The 23,347-nt window shown below is 36.3% G+C and overlaps 1 protein-coding gene across 9 annotated transcripts in view; it reads left to right on the forward strand.

The window, feature by feature from the left end:
• Positions 1-277: 277 nt before the first annotated feature.
• The window catches only part of fsd1l (fibronectin type III and SPRY domain containing 1-like), a 45,712-nt gene continuing 22,642 nt past the window's right edge, over positions 278-23,347 (forward strand). For 5 of the 9 annotated variants that reach the window (XR_012405630.1, XR_012405631.1, XM_021476701.3 and 2 more), the window contains exons 1-6: positions 278-399; positions 11,324-11,419; positions 13,248-13,379; positions 18,988-19,089; positions 20,238-20,260; positions 22,207-22,328. Coding sequence is in view for 7 of the 9 variants with exons in the window: in XM_021476701.3 (XP_021332376.2) it covers positions 385-399; positions 11,324-11,419; positions 13,248-13,379; positions 18,988-19,089; positions 20,238-20,260; positions 22,207-22,328 (490 nt within the window). In the remaining 2 variants the exon portion in view is untranslated. 9 annotated transcript variants of the gene reach the window in all.

A 23,347-nucleotide genomic window follows, 5' to 3' on the forward strand; every position in this document is an offset into this window, starting at 1 on the left:
TAAATACATAAAATAGGCATTAGAGAGTGAGTAAATGGTGAGCAATTGTTCATTTTTGTGGGAACTACCCCTTTGATCGATCACAGTGCGGTCGATTTGAACATAACTACTTAATTATTGACATTGTGTTTGAATTGTGTCGCCAAAAGAGAAGTGGGCCCCTTGTGTGTGTAACCTGACCGGTCGTCTTGTAGTCACAAAAACCCGTGTATAGATCCGAGCGCACACACTGGCGGTGACGTCATGCCGCATAGAAAGACACACAATGCACATGCGCAGTTCACTCCCTGCTCCAAAGGGAATCATCGAGCTCCTTCATCGCTCCCTAGTACCGACCTTTTTCCCTGTTCATGAACTGGATTCAATCGTTTTGCTATCCTCGTAATGGACTCTCAGAAAGTAAGTGTCCCTTTAAAATCAAATATCTGAAATATCTCGGCTTTATATTGAGGTTGAACGCTCATTATCTTGCTCATCGTGTACGCAGCACCGTTAATAACCGTAGCGTTAGAGCTTTTGAAATAGACACTTGTCTTGCTTTCATAACAACGAAATGTAAACAAATATACCTTATTTACTCTATATATTATCTGTTTTTGTGGCCTTTGTGGATTGACATTGAAGTTAATTGTGTTTTAAAAATAGGGTTTGACCTGTAGCTATATTCAGGAGAAAGAAAGTGAGGATTTATATAAGAATAAGATGTGTACATGGGCTGATCTCTTGTTACATAAGAAATTATGTTAAGTGCTATATGTATTTTAAATAACAGTAGCACAGTGTGATTGTGGCCCATTCGGTAGGCTAATATGTGTTATTACACTGATATAAGATGTAGATTTTAAAATGAGATTTTCTGCTTAATTTATGCTCTAATTTATGCCTTATAGCAGAATAATGAGAGAGATATTTTTTGAGAAATTGTTATAACTTTTCTTGAAAGTCAAGTTTACATACAATAAGATTATTTTGCCTCTGAAAAAAGCTCAGATGATGATGTCAAGGTTTTGGAAGCTAATTGACAACATTTGAGTTCATTGGAGGCACAACTGTAGAATAGTATTTAAGGAAACCCTAAACACACTGCTTCCTTGTGTGACTACATGGGAAAATTAACAAGCCAGAATCAATAAAAAAAGCCTGATTACAATTTGCTAAATTACACTGGGAAACAGAATAATTTTTAGAGACATGTCCTGTGGTCTGATGGAGCTAAGATTGAACTGTTTGGCCATAATGACCAGTGCTACATTTGGAGGACAAAGGGGAAAGATTACAAGCCTAGGAACATCATCCCAACTGTGAAGTATGGGGGTGACAGCATCATGTTGTGGGGCTGTTTTGCTGCAGGAGGGACTGGTCCACTTTACAGCATAGATGGCATCATGAAGAGAGAACATTATGTAGAAATACTGAAGCAACATCTCAAGACATCAGCCAGGAAATTAAAACTTACCCACAAATGGGTCTTCCAAACAGACCATGACTTTAAGCATACTGCCAAATTAGTTAAAATGTGGTTTAAGGACAACAGAGTGAATGTTTTGGAGTGGCCATCACAAAGCCCTGAGCTCAATCCTGTAGAAAATGTGTGGGCAGAGTTGGCAAGACAGCCAACAAATCTGACTTAGGCCCCGTTTACACTAGTGCGTTTTAGTTTTAAAACGGCGTTGTAGAATGAAAACGATCCGCGTCCACACTCGCGTTTTACCCAGCGTTTCTGAACTGCTCTCCGTCCACACCAAAACGCTGAAAACGCATATCACATGACCACACACACACTCTCGGGCAAGCGCTCCAGCATTTCTACCCAGATGAGAGCTCTGCTTGTCGGACTGCTCATCACGCATCTCCCGCTGGATCTAATCTCACTATATTTGCTAAACGTGATATTTCATTCATGTTGTTGTCTTTATCTAACGACATAGGCCAATTCCCTGACTTTGATCATTGTAATCTATTAAGTTACTTGTTCACGGGTAACATGTTTTGGTTAAGCGCAAAGATAAGTTAATGATTAATCCAGGTACATTGACTGATCGCTTGCCTTTATTTCCTACAATGTATAAACTTATTGTATGTTATACTTTTATAATTATCGATTATTAAAACTGATATTCAGCAAAAGAGAGGCTGTGTTTCGTATTTTCACTGAAATTGAAAGGAGGCAGTTGTTATCGGCTCCGTTTTGTTATAAATATCCACACAGTGAAGATGACGCTCATATATTCAGCACAACGCCTCAACATTTCTGCTGTCTGTTAAGTTGCTAATATTAAAAAGAAAATAGGCAGTTCCTTAAATCATGTTTACATTTTATTGTTGAGAAAGTGAAACAACGTAGCCAAGGTGATGTGAATGAAGTTATAAAGTACACTGTTCCCTTTGAAGATTTACCCGTGTCCTCGGTATGTTTTCCATATCAAACTGAGAAAGGGGAGACTGCAGCTGATCAAACTTGCGAAGTCTGAACTTACAAGAAGAGGATGCGTGACTGAACTGTGTGTGGGCTACTTAATATTGAGGAAAAGCCCCAATCAGATCCGCCTCCGTTTTCAGATGTCTCCGTCTTTCCCCATCCGCACTGAGACGGAGCAGCAGCGTTTTAGAATGAAAACGGCCTCTCCAGCGTTTTCAAAAAGCTCTGTTTTCGGCGCTCGAGAACTCCGGCGTAGTGTGGACGGATGGCGTAACCGTAGCAAAACTTATGCGTTTTCAAACTAAAACGCACTAGTGTAAACGGGGCCTTAGTTGCACCAATTTTGTCAGGAGGAATGGGCCAAAATTCCTGCAAACTATTGTGAGAAGCTTGTGGAAGGATACCCAAAACATTTGACCAAAGTTAAACAGTTTAAAAGCTAAGCTAAAAAATACAGAGGAAATGTATGTAAACTTTTAAATGTGTAGAAATTAATAAAATATTCTCAAAAAAAAAAACCAATTCTCTCAGTATTCTGGCATTTAGCAAATGTAAATCATTTAGGTTATCCTAACAAACCTAAAATAGTAAACGTTTAGTATTTTTTAACACCAGACATTTAAAAAAAATGCTTATCTTATCTTATAGAGTGTATGTAAACTTCTGGTTTCAACTGTATATTATATAACAATGCCAGTGACTCGTGACCCTCACAATATTATTTATTTATTCATTTAAATTATTATATTTAAATAAGTGTTGCACACACAATGATATGCCTATATAAACTTGAGCATACTGACAACATAAAAGTGCCACAATTTAACAACCATAGGTTATAATTTAAAATAGTCATTTATTAATTTGTTTAACTTAATGTTAACCTCACCTAATGAGACTGATGGACACAATGTTTTCAGCACAAGACTCTTTTTGATTTAATTTTGGAGACCGCCACTCAGAGATCTCTCTCAATATTCAGTTGTGGCCTGTATTTAATTTTAATGTATTTGATTGCCATAAAGGTGTCACCAAGTTAAACCTGCTGCTCTAACATAAACAAACAATCCTATGAAAAATAATTCGAAGACTGATGGCTTTTTATTTGCATGTAGTTGTTTTTTTGTGTAACTATTAACTACTATTTTTATGTTCTGTGGGTTATGGAATAAATATAGTACTTTAAATAGTTTAATAAAATAAATTTTCTATTAGTCTATTAGTCCTCCTGTCATTGTCCTGCGACCCCCACTTTGGGAACCACTGGATTAGAGGAAGGAATATCCTTGTACATGAGTGAAATCTGACTGTGTTGTAGGGAAGTGGGTCATTTCATTATGGGTCTTGCAAAGGAGTCTGATTTCACAGAGGTTGTAAGACGCGACGGTTGGACTTTTCAGCCACGCCGTTCACCTGGAACTCAAACTGAAGCTCCTCTAAAAGTCCAGCAGTCTGCGAAAGCCTGACGGGATCAGATTGCAGCCCCTGAAAGTTAGATCAGGTTTACATGCTAGTGAATCTGTCACAAAAGCAAAGCGTATTCTTTATGCTGCATTCACTTCTGCAGTTCAGGGTGTGGATCTTGTGGTGGTCAAAGAGCAAATACAGATAGCTGGAAGCTAACGTGTCTTATATGTCTAATCTGGGTCAGCTCTCATGTTTCTCTTTGCCGTTGACTGTCAATAGTTGTGTGTTGACGAAAGTGGAAGTGCAAGCTGAATGTTGCAGAGACACAGTTTCAAGTGTGTGAATCTTTCGACAGATCTATAGCGGTTTTAACACTCAGCTGAATGGCAAACATGACAGAGACAAACATCAGTGGCAGTGTTTCCAGATCTGCTCACGTGATTGTTTGTTTAATTTCTTTGTTTTTCTTCATGCATCACATGTCCTGATGTGTCATCTTAAGCATGTTTTGTTTGCTGACAGTGGGTTGTCTCTTTAAAAAAAGTACATTAAATGCACAAAATAATTATACATGTTGAGGATTTATATTGTAATTGTGTATTTTATGCTTTGTTTAGATTTAAAGTCAAAATCGACTCTTTTGTTAATGCGAAATATTATTTTATAAAGCTTGCAATTTTGGCCGCCAAAAAAAGTACAATTAAATACACAGAAAAAAGAGGAATAGGTGTTCTAAATAAAGGGAAGAGGATTTATATTGTAGTCGTAGTTTTTACGCTTTGTTTTACACTTTGAGTCACTAAACTCAACACAGGCTCATTGTGAATATGTACCCCTGCATATATTTCTGGAGAATTATGTAGCCAGAGTTACTTATGGCTGCTTTTCATCTTCAAATAAACAATACGGGGAGGAGCTGCTGATGGCTTCAGTTTCTTTTTGCGCTACCGGCTGACCGCTTACCTTCGTGTGGACGGCTTTTCTGCTGTTACCAGTTTGTGCAGTGGCTCGCTGCGTACCACAATGACGAGGTTCGAGTCCGGTGAAGAACGGTTTCAGAAAGCAGGTAAAACAAAAGGCAAAAAATAAAATAAACAAGTGAAAAACAGGGTGAGAATGTGGGAAAATCTGAAAACGTAGTGAAATCAGGCGACCACGAGGGCTTTATTTTTCTGGATTGCTTTCGAAAACACTATCGGTTGAGATTAGGGAAGTGGGTATACATTGGTCAATCAGTGCTTTTTAAAACACTATTGGTTGGGTTTAGGGAAGGGGTGGTGGGTCAGTCGTTCAGTCAGTCAGTCAGTCAGTCAGTCAGTCAGTCAGTCAGTCAACAGCGGCCTCTGGTGGATTTACGTGAGAATAGCAGGCACAAATGGAATTCGCGAGAGAAATTTGGGATCTGAAAAAGCATAAAAGTGGGGGTTTTGCGAAAACAAAATTAGCAAAAAAAGAAGCTCCTGGGACGTATTTGGCACTGTCCAGAAATGGATATAGTGGTATGTATCAATAATGAGCCTGGGTTGACTAAATCAAATGTTTGTAGTTTACACAGAGATGATAACAGTAAACTTTTTCTAAAATTACCTTTTTTATTATTGCGAAATTTGATTAAAACCTAATTATTTTCAAAAGCTTGCATTTTTGGCCGCCAAAAAAGTACAATTAAATACACAGAAAAAAGAGGTATAGGTGTTAGAAATAAAGGGAAGAGGATTTATATTGTAATTGTTGTTTTTATGCTTTGTTTAGATTTAAAGTCGCTAAATCTCAAGTCTGTAGTTTACACAGAGACGATAACAGTCATCTTTTTCTAAAATTTTCAGGCTGCCAAAATGTTATTTTTGTGTAAATGTTAGCCAAAATACAATAAGCCATTTCGGTTTTTAGTTTAATTTCCTAGTCATGTGCTGTGAGAGACAAGGGATTTGCTGTTATAGGCTTTTGCCGGTATGAAATTTTCTTGCTGCGATACATTTTTGATGCTTTTATCATGATATATACTGTATTATCACGATATTTACCTGCAAATGAGCTACAAATTGAGCTTCAAAATGAGTGAGACTGGAAGTGGTACCCTGCTATAAATATCTTAAATAATACTATTCAAATGGTCCCTGCAAAAAGGGCAAAAAGAAAAGTAGATTATGGAGGAGGAAATGTTTTGCGGAGCTGAGAGAAAAATTAATTAATAAGTAAATTACTCAATAAATTATTTTGCAATGTGCTCTTGCTGTGACTGATCGAGCAAATGTTTCTTTGTTTCTGTTTAAAGCTATTTTAAAGCTTATTTATTGTGATATAGTGCTCTCTCATTGGCTGTTGGTCATCGATCGGAGATGTTTTTTTTAGTCAGAACTCATTTCACACAGCATGATTTGAGATCGCCGATAAGTCCAGATATTTAGCATGCCAAATATTTCACAGGCGTCTGAGATTCTCATGTATTTGATTATTCACACTGTGTGATTGTCGCTCACGCAATCTGATTTACTTCTGGTTTCTGGCTTTTGTTAAGTGATAAATCAGGGTTAAATTCGTACAGTGTGAACTAGTGATGTTCTCCACTGAGTGACCCAAGAGTAGCCTCTCTCTCTTTCTCTGGATTAGTCCCAGAACTCCTTATCCTCAACCATCACTCTCTCCTGGAGTCAGACTTTACAGTGTGGTCTGGATTTGAAGGGTTTAGGGACGTCTGACCAGAATAGTAAGCTCTGCGTCATTCAGGCTCTACCCTATTGTTGACTGTGTCTGAACAGTCATTGCAATGCAGTTTAGTGATGAGGCGGGTAGTATTGATTAGCATTGCTGCACACTTATTTTTTGTATTCACATTGCAGTATATGCATTTATATTAAGACATAGCTTAGCAAAGTACATCATTGTCATATCTTGCTGCTTGTGGTTAGTTTTTATGCTGTTCATTTTGGATAATATTTGATCTACAACATATATCATGTGCCTGTTAGGTACACTGTTAAAAATACTGGCTTCCACACATTTGATTTGTGTTGGGACAACGTAAAGAAATGAAGTTACTTATTAGTTTTTACAAATGTAAGTGGATTGAACATAAAACAATTAAGTTGTCCCAAAATAAATGGGGAATTGTGTTTTTTCAGCTCATTTTTAGTTTGAACAAACAGCAAATGTCTTTTTTTTGAGTATATAATTGGTATACCTGTATAAATATTAGATATACCTATTATCAAATTTCATTGCAAAATGTGCAAAATATTACATTTGGAATTGTTCATTATATCTACTCGATGTGGCTTTAGCAAGACTTTCCTCAAAATAAATAATTTCACATAATATATATATATATATATATATATATATATATATATATATATATATATATATATATATATATATATATATATATATATATATATATATATATATATGTGTGTGTGTGTGTGTGTGTGTGTGTGTGTGTGTAATTTGATAAAACGTAATTCACAAATGAAAAAAAAAGATTAATAAAAGTTATCTGTCATTTAGAAATGAATCATCTTCATTTTACGAATCCTTGCGTATTTATGCATCAGCTTCGATTGGTGTGTGAATATTTCTGTTCATATCATACCAAAGAAGCAATAAGAACCAAGGAATTAATTCTGCAGTAATAATAATAATTTAACTGGTGTTGTTGTTTCGCAATGGTTTTGCTTTGATGTTTATGTTATGTTATGGTGTAGCGTATGCTTTAAATGCATACTATTATTCTTTGTTAGTTAATTGGAGTGATTGTTCTTTAGGCTAAACATAGAGTGCAGTAATCCCTCAGTCTGCTTAATCATGGTGTGCTGCTCTCTCTCTCTCTCTCTCTCTCTCTCTCTTTCTCTCTCTCAGCATCTGATCAGATAAGGATATTGGGTTTCTCTGATCAGACTCTCTGCATTCGCTACACTGTAAAAAATTTAATGACAACAAGTCAAGACAACAAACATTTCTATGTTGATTTAAGTCATTTTAATACATTCATCTGGTGTCCATTTAAAAAAAAATGTAAACAGTTTAACTTCATATTTTGAGTCGGCGCCAATAGCCTAGTGCAGGGGTGGGCAATCTCAGTCCTGGAGGGCCGGTGTCCTGCACAGTTTAGCTCCAACCCTATTCAAACAGACCTCCCTATAGAGTTCAAGTGATCTTGAAGACACTGATTAGTTTGTTCAGGTGTGTTTGACTAGTGTTGGAACAAAACTCTGCAGGGACACCGGCCCTCGAGGATCAAGTTTGCCCATCCCTAGCCTAGTGGTTAGTGCGTCGACACATAGCACAGAGGTGCTTGCAGCAACCCGAGTTCGATTCCCGTCTCGAGGTCCTTTGCTGATCCTTCCCCTATCTCTGCTCCCCACACTTTCCTGTCTCTATATCTCCACTGTTCTATCAATAAAGGTGAAAACCCCTAAAAAATAATTATTAAAAAACTCAATATTTTGAATCAGTTTGATTGATGCAAGTTGAGACAAGCAGAAAGGTTATTTTGATTAAACTCAAAGTTTTAAGGCAACAAGATGGAAATAAAAAATGATTCATTTGATTTGCTACTTTTTTTTCAAGGTAAACTGATTGCACACAGAAAATATGGGCTGAATTTAAACAAACAAACTACATTCAGTATTGTTTGTTTACTTAACTGTACAAAACTAATATTCAGCTTAATTTATTTGCTTAAATTCAGCCCAAATAAATTGTTTGCAACCACTGAACCTTAAAAAAAGTAAATTCAATGACTATTTATTTCAATGCATTTTAAACCTCATTTCTTGAGCCACGAATATGTCCATTCGTTGTTTCCCCACCTGTGACCAGAGGATCGTCCTTCGCTTTCACTGAAATTTGATTATCTTTGCATATATGGCCCTGTCATGGAAAGCTGCATCACTATGTTTCTCCTTCAGAGAATTACACACTGCATTTCTGTGCACTTCTTACTTGGCCATGTCAGTTATTTTAGTTTTTGTGTTTGTGAAACCCCACAGTTAATTATAGAAAACCATACAACAGTTTGCACATTGGCAGACTTAAAGTTTAGACGTGTGGCTTCTACACTGAAAAAAAGGCATTATTGTAATATATAGTGTATAGTATTATAGTATATAGTATTATAGTATATATATATATAGTATATAGTGATTGCAAACAATTTATATGGGCTCAATATAAACTGATTAAATTTAGTAATGTTCAACTTCATTTTTTGTTTAAATTCAGCCCGTATACATTGTTTGCAATCACTCACCTTAAAATAATGTTTAATAAATCCGAAGTTTATGCAGGAAACTTAATTTAACTGATTAACAACGGTGCATTAATTTAAACTAATTAAAATGCAAATAAACCGATCACACACTTAAATTCTAATTAAAACTACACTGTAAAAAATATGACCAATAAGTCATGACAAGGGCGGCTTGGTAGCTCAGTGGTTAGCACTGCTGCCTCACAGCAAGAAGGTCGCTAATTCAAGTCCCGGCTGGGCCAGTTGGCATTTCTGTGTGGAGTTTGCATGTTCTCCCCGTGTTGGCATGTTTTTTTTCCCCCACAGTCCAAACACATGCTTTATAGGTAAATTGAATAAACTAAATTGGCCGTAGTGTATGTGTGTGTGTGTGAATAAGAGTATGGGTGTTTCCAAGTACTGGGTTGCGGCTGGAAGGGCATCCACTGCATAAAACATATGCCAGAATAGTTCATTCAGCTGTGGCAACCCCTGATAAATAAGGGACTAGGCGAAAGAACATGAATGACTGAATGATAAGAATAATAATAAGGGATTTTTCTAAAGTGCAAAGCAAATAAAAGAGCATGTTATTCCTCAGCAGTGCATCTGAGAGATTTCCGCATGAGTTGCTATATAGGACACGCTGAACAAACCTCCGAGGATAGATAGAGATGTATATTAAAAAAAAGGTCAGATGTTTTCTGCTGTACAAAATCAAGGCTGATATAAATAGTGCTGGTTTTAAAACGTAATACAGTGATGCAGTTTAGAAAAGATCGCTGTTTCATTCATTAAATGTGTACAAGCATAGACGTTAGACATGATGATTGCCTTTTGAAATGTTCATATTTTCTTTAAATCCTCCAGCTGAAGGTGTGTGTTCATTTTCTGGTCCTTTATCTCTAGTTTTCATCAACAAGCATGCTGTTTAAAAGCGTGATACACAGATCTAGCGGAGTGTGTTTCTGCTTTACAGAGAAAGTAAAGAGGGAAGAGCAATGGCTGATACTTTACAGCAAAATAATTAGTAATTGCTAAGGGTGTCACGATCCTCCAAATCCTCGATTCGATTACATTTTCGACTCTAAATGCACAATTCGATTACATTTTTGATAATGAATAATTAATTCATTAATGACCAATTAATTATTTGTAGCCTACCGTTTAAACTACCTGACCTGCATGGTCTTTGTTTTACCCATAAACAAATCATACAGTAAATGAATAAAGGCAAGATACACACATAATGACCACCTGTCAATCACTTTTCTGCGGGACTCGTGAATAGGCAGTGATCTGTGTCGTTATAGTGGCGTCGATAAAAAAGACGCACAACTAACAGGAACCAGCCAACAGTATCTGAGGTGTTCGCTAAAATGACGAAGTACAAGTGAGTGAAAGATTGAAGCAGTCCTCTGACTGCCTGGACCTGCTGTCTCGAGCGCATGGCTGTGTGTGTGCGTCTGTGTCTGTGTGGTCACGTGATGTGCATTTTCAGAGGTAGAGAGGAAGGAGGGCTGCTCAGAAATGCTACACGCCACTGTGGATGTCAAATCGTTGTCGTTCTAAAACGCCATTTAAAAACAAAGACAGTGTAAACAGGGCCTGAGTGTGAACTTTTCGCGAGCGGATTTGCAACGGGGGCGGGCGGAGGATCGTGATGCCGGTGTTGTCTATCGGACGAACCGTACGTAATACATACATAGCAGAGCTTGCAAAACTGTGTTTTTTTTTTGTCGACAACACGAACGCTGTCAACATAACTCACTGGAAATCCAAAATGCTTAAACACCAGCGACTTCATTGAAAGAGGAGAGGGTTTAAGCTCTGTCGACGGGTCTCCTGCGTCTGCAGTTTAACAAGCACTTCAACAAGCCTGTTTTTTACCCGCTTGGCAAGCCAAGCTGACGTGACATGGGGGCGTGGCAGCATCGACGATTCTAATTTTTGATTCGATAATCGAAATTGAGCATAAATTTCGATCGATTTCGATTTGACACCCCTAGTAATTGCTCTGTTTAAGGATGCATATTTTTTCTTTTTAATGAAATCTCTGCTCCTCTGAGGGCTTTTCTGTGTTTCTAAACTAAATGCTTTTTCTAAATGTTCTATCTTGATTTGCATGTGATGCTTATGAGTGTCACTGAAACTAGATTCAGCTCAATTTAACATTAGAACTGTGTATTGTATTGCGTTAGTTCTGATGATGACTCTGACTGAGATACTGTTACTTGTGTTTAAAGTGTTTTTGCTTTCTTTCACAGGATGCCTTACAGAGGATAATCGCCACATTAGCAAACAAAAATGAGGAGCTCCATAATTTCATTGAAACGCTGAATCACACTTTGGATCGGGTTCAGGTGAGCACTTTAACAGCACGAACTCAGCAACACTGAACAGCAGCGGATACACCCGCAAACACACATTTAATCTGCCGCAAGGTACTGCGATATCATTTATTACATAATGCATTACATAAGGGATGAAAGAGAACCAACACACTGAGCTATCTTTGTCCATGCACATATACACTCAGAGGCCACTTTATTAGGTACACCTGTCCAACTGCTTGTTTACGCAAATTTGTAATCAGCCAATCACATGGCAGCAACTCAGTGCATTTAGGCATGTGGACATGGTCAAGATGACCTGCTGCAGTTCAAACCGAGCATCAGAATGGGGAAGAAAATTGAATTAAGTGACTTTGAACGTGGCATGGTTGTTGGTTCCAGGCTGGTCTGAGTATTTCAGAAACTGCTGATCTACTGGGATTTTCACGCACAACCATCTCTAGGGTTTACAGAGAATGCTCTAAAATAGAGGAAATATCCAGTGAGCGGCAGTTCTGTGGGCACAATTGCCTTGATGATGCCAGAGGTCAGAGGAGAATGGCCAGACTGGTTCCAGCTGATAGAAAGACAACAGTAACTCAAATAAGCACTTGATACAATTGAGGTCTGCAAAAGAGCATCTCTGAACACACAACACATCCAACCTTGAAACAGATGGGCTACAGCAGCAGGTGACAACACCGGGTGCCGCTCCTGTCAGCTAAGAACAGGAAACTGAGACTACAATTCACACAGGCTCACCAAAACTGGACAAAGGAAGATTGGAGAAACGTTGCCTGCTCTGATGAGTCTCCATTTCTGCTGCCACATTCGGATGCTCGGGTCAGAATTTGGTGTCGACAACATGAAAGCATGGATCCATCCTGCCTTGTATCAGCAGTTCAGGCTGGTGGTGCTGGTGTAATGGTGTGGAGGATATTTTTTTGGCACACTTTGGGCTCATTAGTTCCAATTGAGCATCGTGTCAACACCACAGCCTACCCGACTTTTGTTGCTGACCATGTCCATCCCTTTATGAGCACAGTGTCTCCATCTTCTAAAGGCAACTTCCAGCAGGATAACACACCATGTCATAAAGCGTGAATCATCTCAGACTGGTTTCTTGAACATGACGATGAGTTCACTGTACTCAAATGGCCTACACAGTCACCAGACCTCAGTCCAATAAAGCAGCTTTGGGATGTGGTGGAACGGGAGATTGGCATCATGGATGAGCAGCCGACAAATCTGCAGCAACTGCGTGATGCTATCATGTCAATATGGAGTAAATCTCAGAGGATTATTTCCAGCACCTTGTTGAATTTATGCCACGAAGGATTAAGGCAGTTCTGATATATATAAACCCGTTTTGAGATGATCCAAGCGGTCTAGGATAGCTAGAAAAATAAAATAGCTCTAACTTAATTACATTAATAAAGTATTAAATTAAAACAAACAGCAAAACCAGTCTTATATTAGTCAAAAATACATTGTTTAGGTCAAAATGATGGATTTGATTGCTAGAAATCATTAGAATATTAAGTAAAAATCTTGTTCTATGAAGATATTTTTTAAATATCCTACTGCAAATATATCTAATGCATTTTTGATTAGTAATATGCACTGCTGAGATCTTAATTTAGACAACTCTACAGGTGATTTTGGTGAAAATAGTTTCATCTCGGGCAAATTGTGTCCTATTCTAAACATGCACACTTATTTCATCAACTTTCACATAATGCATAAATCTCAATCTCTAAAAATGCACACACGGATGACTGGTTTTGTGGTTCAGCGTCACATATTTAAAAAATTGATCTGGTCAGTCATTTATGTTTTGATTCAAAATTTGTTTCAGGTCAACTCTACACAGGTGGTGTCGGATTTGGAGGAGGAATTCGACACGCTGTACTCTATTCTGGATGAGATGAAGGAGAGCATGACGAGTACCATCAAACAGGAGTCGCTCCGCAAATCACACGAGCTGCAGGTAACATAGCACAAGAGTTATGAATATGTGTTTTTGAGAAAATAAAAATACAGGGTTGAGTTCAGGGATAGGCTTGTGATAGGGTGATAGAAATAAAAATACAGTTTCTACAGGATAAAAGCAATGGAAACCTATGGAATGTCCTCGTAATTCACAAAAACAAGCCTGTGTGTTTGTGCATACACCTGTAGTGTTGTTGTAGTAGAAGTCTTGTGGGTGTGTGTGTGTGTTTATGTGTGTGTGTGGCTGGCTTTGGTTAGCCTGATGATGTCATGGTGCTGTAATGGCAGTATTGTGCCCAGCCCTCTAAGTCCACTGAACAGGAACAATAGCAGAGAGAGAAATGAGCTCAGATACGTGATTAACCATAGGCTCTCTTCCCTTCCCATCCTTACCCACATAACCGAACGTAAACATGCTGATCTTCATCACTGACCGCCACAGGGACTCTCTTTTTTTTTAACTTTCTTTATTATTTTTTTACATTTTCAAACACATCGACCTAAATTTAAACAATAAAACTTACAATACACAACCCCAAATCAGATTGGGACAGTATGCAAAACGCAAATAAAAAAGAAAGTCTTGATTTCCAACTTTACTTTAACTTGTATTTCATTGCAGACAACACAACAAACGTTATTTAATGTGTTCCTCATGATTTTTATTGTTTATTGTTTATTTTAAGTAAACACATATTCAAATTTTGGTTCCTTCAACACATTTCAAACAAAGTTGGGACAGTAACGCCCAATTCACACGGGGTGTCAGCGTCAACGCTTCCCATTCACTTTGAATAGGTGATGTCAGGCTTTGCTGAACTGCATTGTGGATCCATCAGCGCCGCTTCAGAGGTGTTGCTCGCTGCAGAAGTTGGGACTAGCTCAACTTTTCAAGCGCCGACGGAAGCGTCAGCCAATCAGATCGCTGTATGCAAATACACCAACTAGACAGTAGCCTATTGCTGACTGAATTTCATTGGCTGATGCTTCTATGACGATCGCTTCAGCCCCAACTTCAGACACGCCTTCAGTCAAGCGTTGACGCTGAAGCCCCGTGTGAATGGGGCGTAAGGGGCCGATCACACCGAAGCGAGGCGCACCTCACTGCTTTTTTTGTTGACAAGAAAAAAAGTCGCTTTTATGTTGCTAGGCAACAACTGAATCAGATGGATATTGTGCGAGAGTGTTGCTGTTGATATTAATTTAATTTTAATATTTAATAATATCGTGATATTCAAGATTTGTGAAGTCATAATAGTCTGGATAACTCAAAACAGGGACCACAAGTCTCTCAATCATCTTCAAAAGTTTCCGCTGTTGTCTTGACAACACAAACACTGCAGTCACCTCAGTGAAAACCCCGCCTCTGCTTTCATTTGATTGAAGAATGAAAAAGAATGACGTAACACTCTTTTCCGCTCAGAGTTTACTTTTTTCAGCTGCGAGAGCACGGGGCACAAGGGCAAAAATTCGAGGTGCAGCAGGCGGTTAAAACGCGAGGTGCGCAGGGCGCATTAATAGTGCACAAAATGCTTGCTGCCATTAGTTATGTCGGGACTGCAAACAGGTCAGTCATGCACCCATGCATCTGTTCACGCAGATCCGCCATTAGCGCGTGCCCGTCTGCATCACAAACGCATGCGCGCGAGCGAGCTGCGGGCCGCTCGCTGATGCCGAGTTGGAGCCGGAGGCGCAGAAGGACAGCCAAGCTTGGGCCGATTACTGTAAAGCCAGGCACGAGTATAATTCGCCCTTAAAGCGGCCGCGCGGTCACTAGACGGACCGGGAGAAATCAAATGCTGAATTGAAACTTTTAAAAACCTGAATCGGTATTGGAGTTACTTTAGCACGCTGGAGGAAGGACGACACCATGGCTGAAGTATTACTGTTAGACAGGTCATGTTGTTTTAAACCTTAGTCAGGCTGAGCTTATGTTGTGAATGTGTTCTGTTATGAATGACTTCTATGCACAGTCGTGTTGTTCAGCCACTGAAATCCCCCGGGGAAAGATTGATGTGATTATTTTCAGTTTCATAAGGTTCTTTGACAGCATCTATAATGTAGATTTATATTTAGTTTAACAACAAAACACCAGTAAATAGCGCTATTCCGCCTAACCTGCTTTACTGAGCTGAAGTTGCTTTTATATTCACATTGGGCCATTTTTGAACAATGACAGCCTTCCTATACTGTTTCCCATGCTACTCTGAATATTCGCTCTGAAATAGCATGTAAGTGTGGCAAAGTAATAAATGTAATTCCTGCATGGCGCTGGCACTAACTAACTGGCGAATGACATGAAGTAGTGGGTTGTCTGCTGTTGTGATGCAGTGCGCACGCTCGCGATTTTTTAGGGGGTGTGGCTTTGAATCGCAGTCCCTCCCCGCCATCCAAAGATAATATGCTAAGCGGTTAGCATTTTGGCAAATCACCTACTGCACCTTTAAGATTGTCCTTTACATACTGAAATTCTTCCAGATCTTCCTTGAATTTGTTTAATGATGTTCTGCACTGTTGAAGGTGAAATAGCCAAATTTCTTCCTCTCTTTCTTTGTGGAACATTGTTTTTCAATCATTTTGTCATTTATTTGTTGTCAAACTGGTGATCTCGGCCCATCTTTGCTCCTAAAATTTTTAACGAAGGTCTCTAAATGTTCTGGAAAGATTCTGTTTGTACTGTCAGTTTGACTTTTTTAGTTGAATCAAGTGAACTTCTCTAGTCATCTCAACTTACACCAATCAATCTGACTAAAAATATATCTAATTATAATTTTTGTATGACTTAAGAAATTTAGTTGAAATCTGAATAACTTATCAGAATAAGTTATAAACATTTGTTGTTTGATATTTTGTTATTATATTTTTTACATATATTTAAAAATAAATATATAATTGATTTTTAACTAAAACATAGGATTATTCATGGAAATGCAGACGTGTAGGGTGTTCATAGAGGATGCACTGAATAAACTCTGCAGATTTCTTCCAGCTCGGTACACATTTAGGGTAAAGCTGTTTTGAGTGTCAGGTCTACTATCTTTAGTGCTCATTTTTAGGTGGCAGTGCAGGGCTGTGTCCAATACAGAGCAATTTGTGGATCTTAAAGGGCACCTATTATGCAAAAATCACATTTATAAGGGGTTTAAACGCAGTTGTGAGGAAATTATTATAGCCAGCTTCTAATGGTAAAAATGTATTAATTCTATTTTTTTTAATCACCCTTAATAAAAACAGCCTGCTGAAGCACTTTGATTGACATTTGCATTTTGTACATGTCACCAAAGGGAGAAAGCCCCGCCCACTAGTGACCATCTCTCTCTCTCATTAGCATAAACAGACCTGAGAGAGAAGCAGCCATCCAGAGTTTTAAATCTGCTGCTATGCTGACACACAGGCATTTGTAGCTCCGCCCTCTCTTGAAAACGTCACAATCTCATTTGAATTTAAAGTGACAGTCACCAAAATGGCATGATTAAAACATTACTTGTCGAGTATTTTGAGCTGGAACACTCACGTCAGTCACTTGTTTTACATCTTGTAAAAAGGTGCGTAATAGATCCTTTTTAAACTGTTTTATTGTTCTGCAACTTACATTGGACAACAACAGTGGCAGTTTTTGTGATATATGAAATGATATTGAAGATGATATTGATATTCAGACACAGGCGGCCAGTGAATGTGCTTTGGAAACAAATGTCAGTGCATGGCAGGTGTGATGGGTAATGTGTTTCAGCTGTCTGCTTGTCATCAGATCACGGATTACTGATGGATTAGCCTTATGTTTTCAGGTATTTTTCTATGGCAAGTTTCTGTTTACATTGTAAATGTAGTTTTATTTAAAGGTTTGTTTTTAATTTAATTTTATAGTTAAGTTTTTAGAGTAAGTAAAAATAAATGATAATGGTTTTAGCCATTTTCTTTTCCATTTTTGTTATTTAATGTCAACAGGTCTTTAATTTCATTTCAGTGTAAATTTTGTAGTAAATAAAAATGAATGATGATGTATTTTAGATTAGATTAGATTCAACTTTATTGTGTCATGTCTGCTGTAGTGCCATCTTGTGGTTTTCTGGACACTAGTTGTTTTTTGGTTTGTTCCTGCGTTGTAGTTCACTTGATCACTAATTGTTTCCAGCTGTCTGTTATTGTCTAATTATTTTTGTTGTCTTTTTAAGCTTTGTTATGTTGTGTTTAGTTTGCCTTTGGATTTTTGCCGTTTGCTTGTGCACTCATAAACTTATTTATGTCACGATGGGCTCACAAAAATACAAAAAATATCCAAGTGCAGCAATAGAAGTGTTAATAAAAAATAAGGGGACAGGCCAGGTTCAAAAATCGAACAGATACAAAAAGTACAACACAATAAATAAAAGTGAATCAACCAACGTTTGAACAGAAATTCAAAAATGAGATTATAACATGAAACAAAGTGAACAAACAAACAAACCAAAACAATGAGTTACTGAGCAGACTAGGACCAGTTTTTGTTGCTTTTCCCCCATATTTTTAATATTTCTTTATAATTAGTTAAAATTTTAGCAATTTTATGTAATTTTAAATAAATTTTATAATAAATAAAAATCAATTAATTTGTTTTTAGATAAGGTTTTAGAAATTTTGTTGTGTTTTCCCCATTTTGTTTTTTAATATTCAGAGGTTTTTAATTTTATTTAAGTAAAGGTAGTAAATAAAAATAAACAACAATGTATCTTAGATAACATTTTTGCAATTTTGTTGTTTTTCCCCATTTTTATTATTAAATGCCTAAAGGTTTAACACAGTGCATGCCCTTCCAGCTGCAACCCAACACAGTGAAACACCCATACACACTCATTCACACTCATACACTACGTACAGCTTATTTATTTCTCCTATAGCGCATGTGTTTTAACCGTGGGGGCACCCCGAGGAAACCCATGCCAACACAGGGAGAACATGCACACTCGACACAAAAATGCCAACTGATCCAGCCAGCACTTAAACCAGCGACCTTCTTGCTGTGAGGCGATTGTGTTACCCACTGCGCCACTGTGACGCCTGGTTTTTTATTTAATTAGGATAATAAAAGTAACTGAATATGTATTTTAGATAAAGTTTTAACAGTTTTGTTGTGATTTTCCCCCATTTTTATTATTAAATGTCTACAGGTTTTGAATTTTATGTCAACTTAAATTTGACAGAGAATAAAAATAAATTAATATGCATTGAAGTCAAAGTCAATTTCAATTTAGGTAATTCTCCCATTTCTTATATTAAATATATACAGGTTTTAATTGTATTTTCTTTTAAAGTTTTAAAGAAAATTTAAATGAATTACAATGTTTGTGTGACAACTTTTAAATAGTTTTTTTTAAATATATATTTTATTTCAAGTAACCAAATAAGTTGATATTTTAATATTATGTTATTTATATGAAGAGTTTTTGCTTGACATAACTCTTAGCCGTATATGCATTAGGAATAACACTTGCTTTTGTGATGTTGCTTAAAAATAAAAAATGCACTTTATCTCATGTTAAAGAAAATGTATTTATTTATTTATTATTTTATCAGAAAACATGTGTTATTGTAAGATTCATAATTACCAGTGTTTGTCTGTGCTCCAGAACCAGCTGACCCAGAGCACCAGTGCATTAGAGAGCGCAGAAGAGCTGCTGGAGTTTGCCAATAATGCGCTGCACATCTCAGACGAGGCCGAGTTCAGTAAGGTATACACACACACACACATACACACACACTCACACACACACACACACATACACATATATAAACATACATACACACATACACGCATGCTGATGTGATTGTATAGATGCAAACTTTTTTTAAATTTTCCAACTTGCGATGTGGAAATTACTGTGAGCCAAAGCTAAAACAAGAGTCACACACACTACTAATCCTTCTTATTTAATTTTCTGAACATTTTTCTGAATTTTTTCATCAATCAATCAATAAAACGTAACAATATAAATGCTTTATATGTTTAGGATTCCCTTTGTGTGTGTGTGTGTGTCTGTGTGTGTGTGCGCATGATTGATGTTTGTTTCCGTGTTTATATGTTTATGTATGTGTGTATCGGTTTGCTTCTCTCTATGTTTATATGTTTGTGTGTCTGTGTGTGTTTGTGACGTGTGTGTGTACATATATGTTTAAATATATTTTTGTGTGATGTGTGTATGTTTTTTGTATATATGTGTGTGTTTGCATATATATGTGTGCGTGTGTTTGTATGTGTGTGTGTGTGTGTGTGTCTGAGTGTGCATGCATTTTTATGTATATGTTTGTATGTGTGTTTGTTTGCTTATTTCTGTTTGTGTGTGTGTGTGTGTGTGTGTGTGTAATGTATATGTGTATGTTTGTGCCTGTGTGTGTTTATGTGTATATGCTTGTGTTTGTGTGTCTGTTTGCTTATCTGTGTGTGTGTGTGTGTGTGTGTGTGTGATGTTGGTTTCTGTGTTTATAAGTTTATGTATATATGTGTGTGTGTGTGTGTGTGTGTGTGTCTGTTTGCTTCTCTATGTGTGTATATGTTTGTGTGCCTATGTGTGTTTGTGATGTGTGTGTACATATATGTTTAAATATGTTTGTGTGTTGTGTGTATGTTTATCTATATGTGTGTGTGTCTGTGTGTTTGTATGTATTTGTATGTGTGTATATGTTTGTATGTCTTATTTGTTTGTTTATTTCTATGTGTGTATGTTTGTGCATCTTTGTGTGTGTGTGTGTGAGAGTGTGATTTTGATTGTATATATCCAGTCCAGCTCTGAGCTGATGGCATGCTCACACTCTTCTCCTGCATGGCGATACTAACCACCTGCTGTTTTTTCCTCTCCTTCTCTTTATCTCCATGCTCAAGGCTGCCAAACAGATCAAAGATAGGTACAGTATACGTTCCTCAGTATGTGAATGTGTGACAACTGCACGAGTCATTCATTCACCGTTTGTTTTGCACTGTTAATTCTAGCACAGGCTCATTGTGAAAACGTACCCCCGTATATATTTCTGGAGAGCGCGAATTATGTAGCCAGAGCTATGTATGGCTGCATTTTGTCTTTAAAATGAACACTAGAGGATGGTATGAGGCCGCAGACGCCTTCTGTTTCTTTTTTTGCGCTACCAGCTGACCACTTCCTTCCATGTGGATGGCTTTCCCGCTGTTACCAGTTTGCTCAGTAGCTCGCCATGTACGTTGGCGGACTTGAGACGCAGAGAGAAGTTGACTACAACGATGAGGTTTGAGTCTGGCAAAGAACGGTTCCAGAAAGCAGTTAAAACAAAAACAAAAGCTAAAAATAAAATAAACAAGTAAATAACAGGGTGAGAACGTGGTAAGATCTGAAAATGTAGTAAAAATCAGGGCTTTTCTAATGGATTCGTGAAAACAAAACCTAGATCCTGGGATTTATTTTGGGCTCTCCAGAAACGTATATAGGGGTACGCATTTCAATAATGAGCAAGTCTGTGTGTTTGTGTGTGTGTGTGTGTGTGTGTGTGTATGTGTGTGTCATCCTTTCTATCTCTGTGCTATTATGTAGGTCATTCAGACATTGTAGTGGTTTGTGTTGACTGCATTAAGGTGTGCTGAAACTATATTTGCTTTTTAATTTGTGTGCAAAGTTGATCCTCAGACTTAGTAGCAGTCATTTAGTAGTGTTTCCTGCAAGTTATGCATAAACCAACATCAATTCTTTCTGTATGTGTAAATGTGTATTCAACACATTTCTTTCTGTATATGTAATCAACTTCAATGCTTTTGTAATCAGAGACTGTCCTTTTTTATAATATTTATAGCATGAAAATCCGTGGCATACAGGTTATATACTTGTGCATGTTCTGCATGTGTTTTTGTGCTGACAATCAATCATGGGGGTTAGGTTGATACATACAAAAAAAACCTAATTAATTAATTGTGTATGGATTCACTAGCTCTGAGTGACATAATGATTATAATATAATATAATGTAATATAATATAAAAAATATAATATAATATAATATAATATAATATAAAAAATTTAATAAAATATAATATAATATAATAAATATAATATAATATAATATAAAAAAAATTAATAAAATATAATATAATATAATATAATATAAAAAAATAAAACAAAAAATAAATAAATTATAATATAATTTAATATAATATAATATAAAAAATAAAATATAACATAATATAATATAATATAATATACAAATTTTTAATAAAATATAATATAATATAATATAATAAAATTTAATAAAATATAATATAATATAATATAAAAAATATAATATAATATAATATAAAAAATATAATATAATATAATATAATATAAAAAATATATAATATAATATAATATAAAAAATATAATATAATATAATATAATATAATATAATATAATATAATATAATATAAAAAAATTTAATAAAATATAATATAATATAATAAAATTTAATAAAATATAATATAATATAATATAAAAATAAAATAAAATATAATATAATATAATATAATATAATATAATATAATATAATATAAAAAATTAATATAATATAATATAATATAATATAATATAATATAATATAATATCATGACTATAATATATAAACTAAACTATTTAGCCTTTAATTTACAAGCTCATTTAGACAATCACTTTAAATTATAAACAAAATTAGTTTTCAGCATCAAAAGTTGTCCCAGAATTCAATTAAATTAAATTCAAAAGCATACGAAAAAAACAGGAATCATAAAATATGGAAAATTGTTAATTGATGTTTTTATTGTGTGTAGTTTCACTAACTTTGAAACAAAAGCGAAACTATTTCTGCTTATGCTTTTAGGGTGACGATGGCTCCTGCTTTCCGCTTGACCATGAAGCCCAAAGCCACAGATAATATGACGCACATGATGGTGGATTTCAGCCAGGAGAGACAGACACTGCAGGGCCTCAAGTTCCTCCCAGGTAAAATCATCTTCACTAATTTTCTTGTTTAGACGCTTGTTTACAGCATCAACCCTTCAGAAAATTAACCTAAAAACCTTCACCAAATAGATCAATTCTGAATATAGACAAATCTAAGAATTTCAAATATTTACACACTCTCTGACAAGGGAAAAATCCAAACTTTTAAATTGCTTAAGAAAAAACATGAGCTTAATCAAGTGACTTCCATAGATACCTTCATTTAAGACAGTAGTCTCAAACTTAATTCCTGGAGGGCCACAGCTCTGTATAGTTTAGCTCCAACTACCTCTAACTCACACCTGCTTAATAGTGTCTAGTAGTCTTAAACAACTTGATTAGGTGGATGAGCTGTGTTTGATTAGGGTTGGAGCAAAACTATGTACTGTGGCCCATCAGGAATCGAGTTTGAGACCGATGATTTAGGACATTATATAATGTTTTAACAGTGTCTTAATTGATATTAGGAACTTTTCCTAAAAACAAAAACAAAGCAAACCATACAAAAAAGTGAAAAATAATTCAAAATAAAAATTTACACAAATATTACAAATATGTAAATAAATGCACCACATACACTTACAGGTGAAAAGATACCAAAGCAGTGGTATATTAATAGCATGTGATACAAAATACAAGTTATACAGACATATGAATAAACATCATTATGTCTATGGGACTCCCGGTGTTGGTGTGGGTTTCTCCCGGGAGCTCCGGTTTCCCTCACAGTCCAAACACATGAATAGGATGAACTAAATTGTCTGTAGTGTATGAGTGTGAATGAAAATGTTTCCCAGTACTGGGTTGCAGCTGGAAGGGCTTCCGCTGTGTAAAAAATGTGCTAGATAAGTGGGTGGTTCATTCAACTGTGGTGACCCCTGATCAATTAGGGACTAAGCTGAAGGAAAATGAAGGAATTAAGGACGCTACATATGCTGGGGTATGAATTACAAAGGTGCTTGAGTTAAAATGAATGCTGCTTTAAAAAGAAAGTCCTTGAATCTGCTGATCACTGAAAA

The sequence above is a fragment of the Danio rerio genome, chromosome 5 (genome assembly GCF_049306965.1).
Source record: "Danio rerio strain Tuebingen ecotype United States chromosome 5, GRCz12tu, whole genome shotgun sequence".
NCBI classification, from domain to species: Eukaryota; Metazoa; Chordata; class Actinopteri; order Cypriniformes; family Danionidae; genus Danio; species Danio rerio.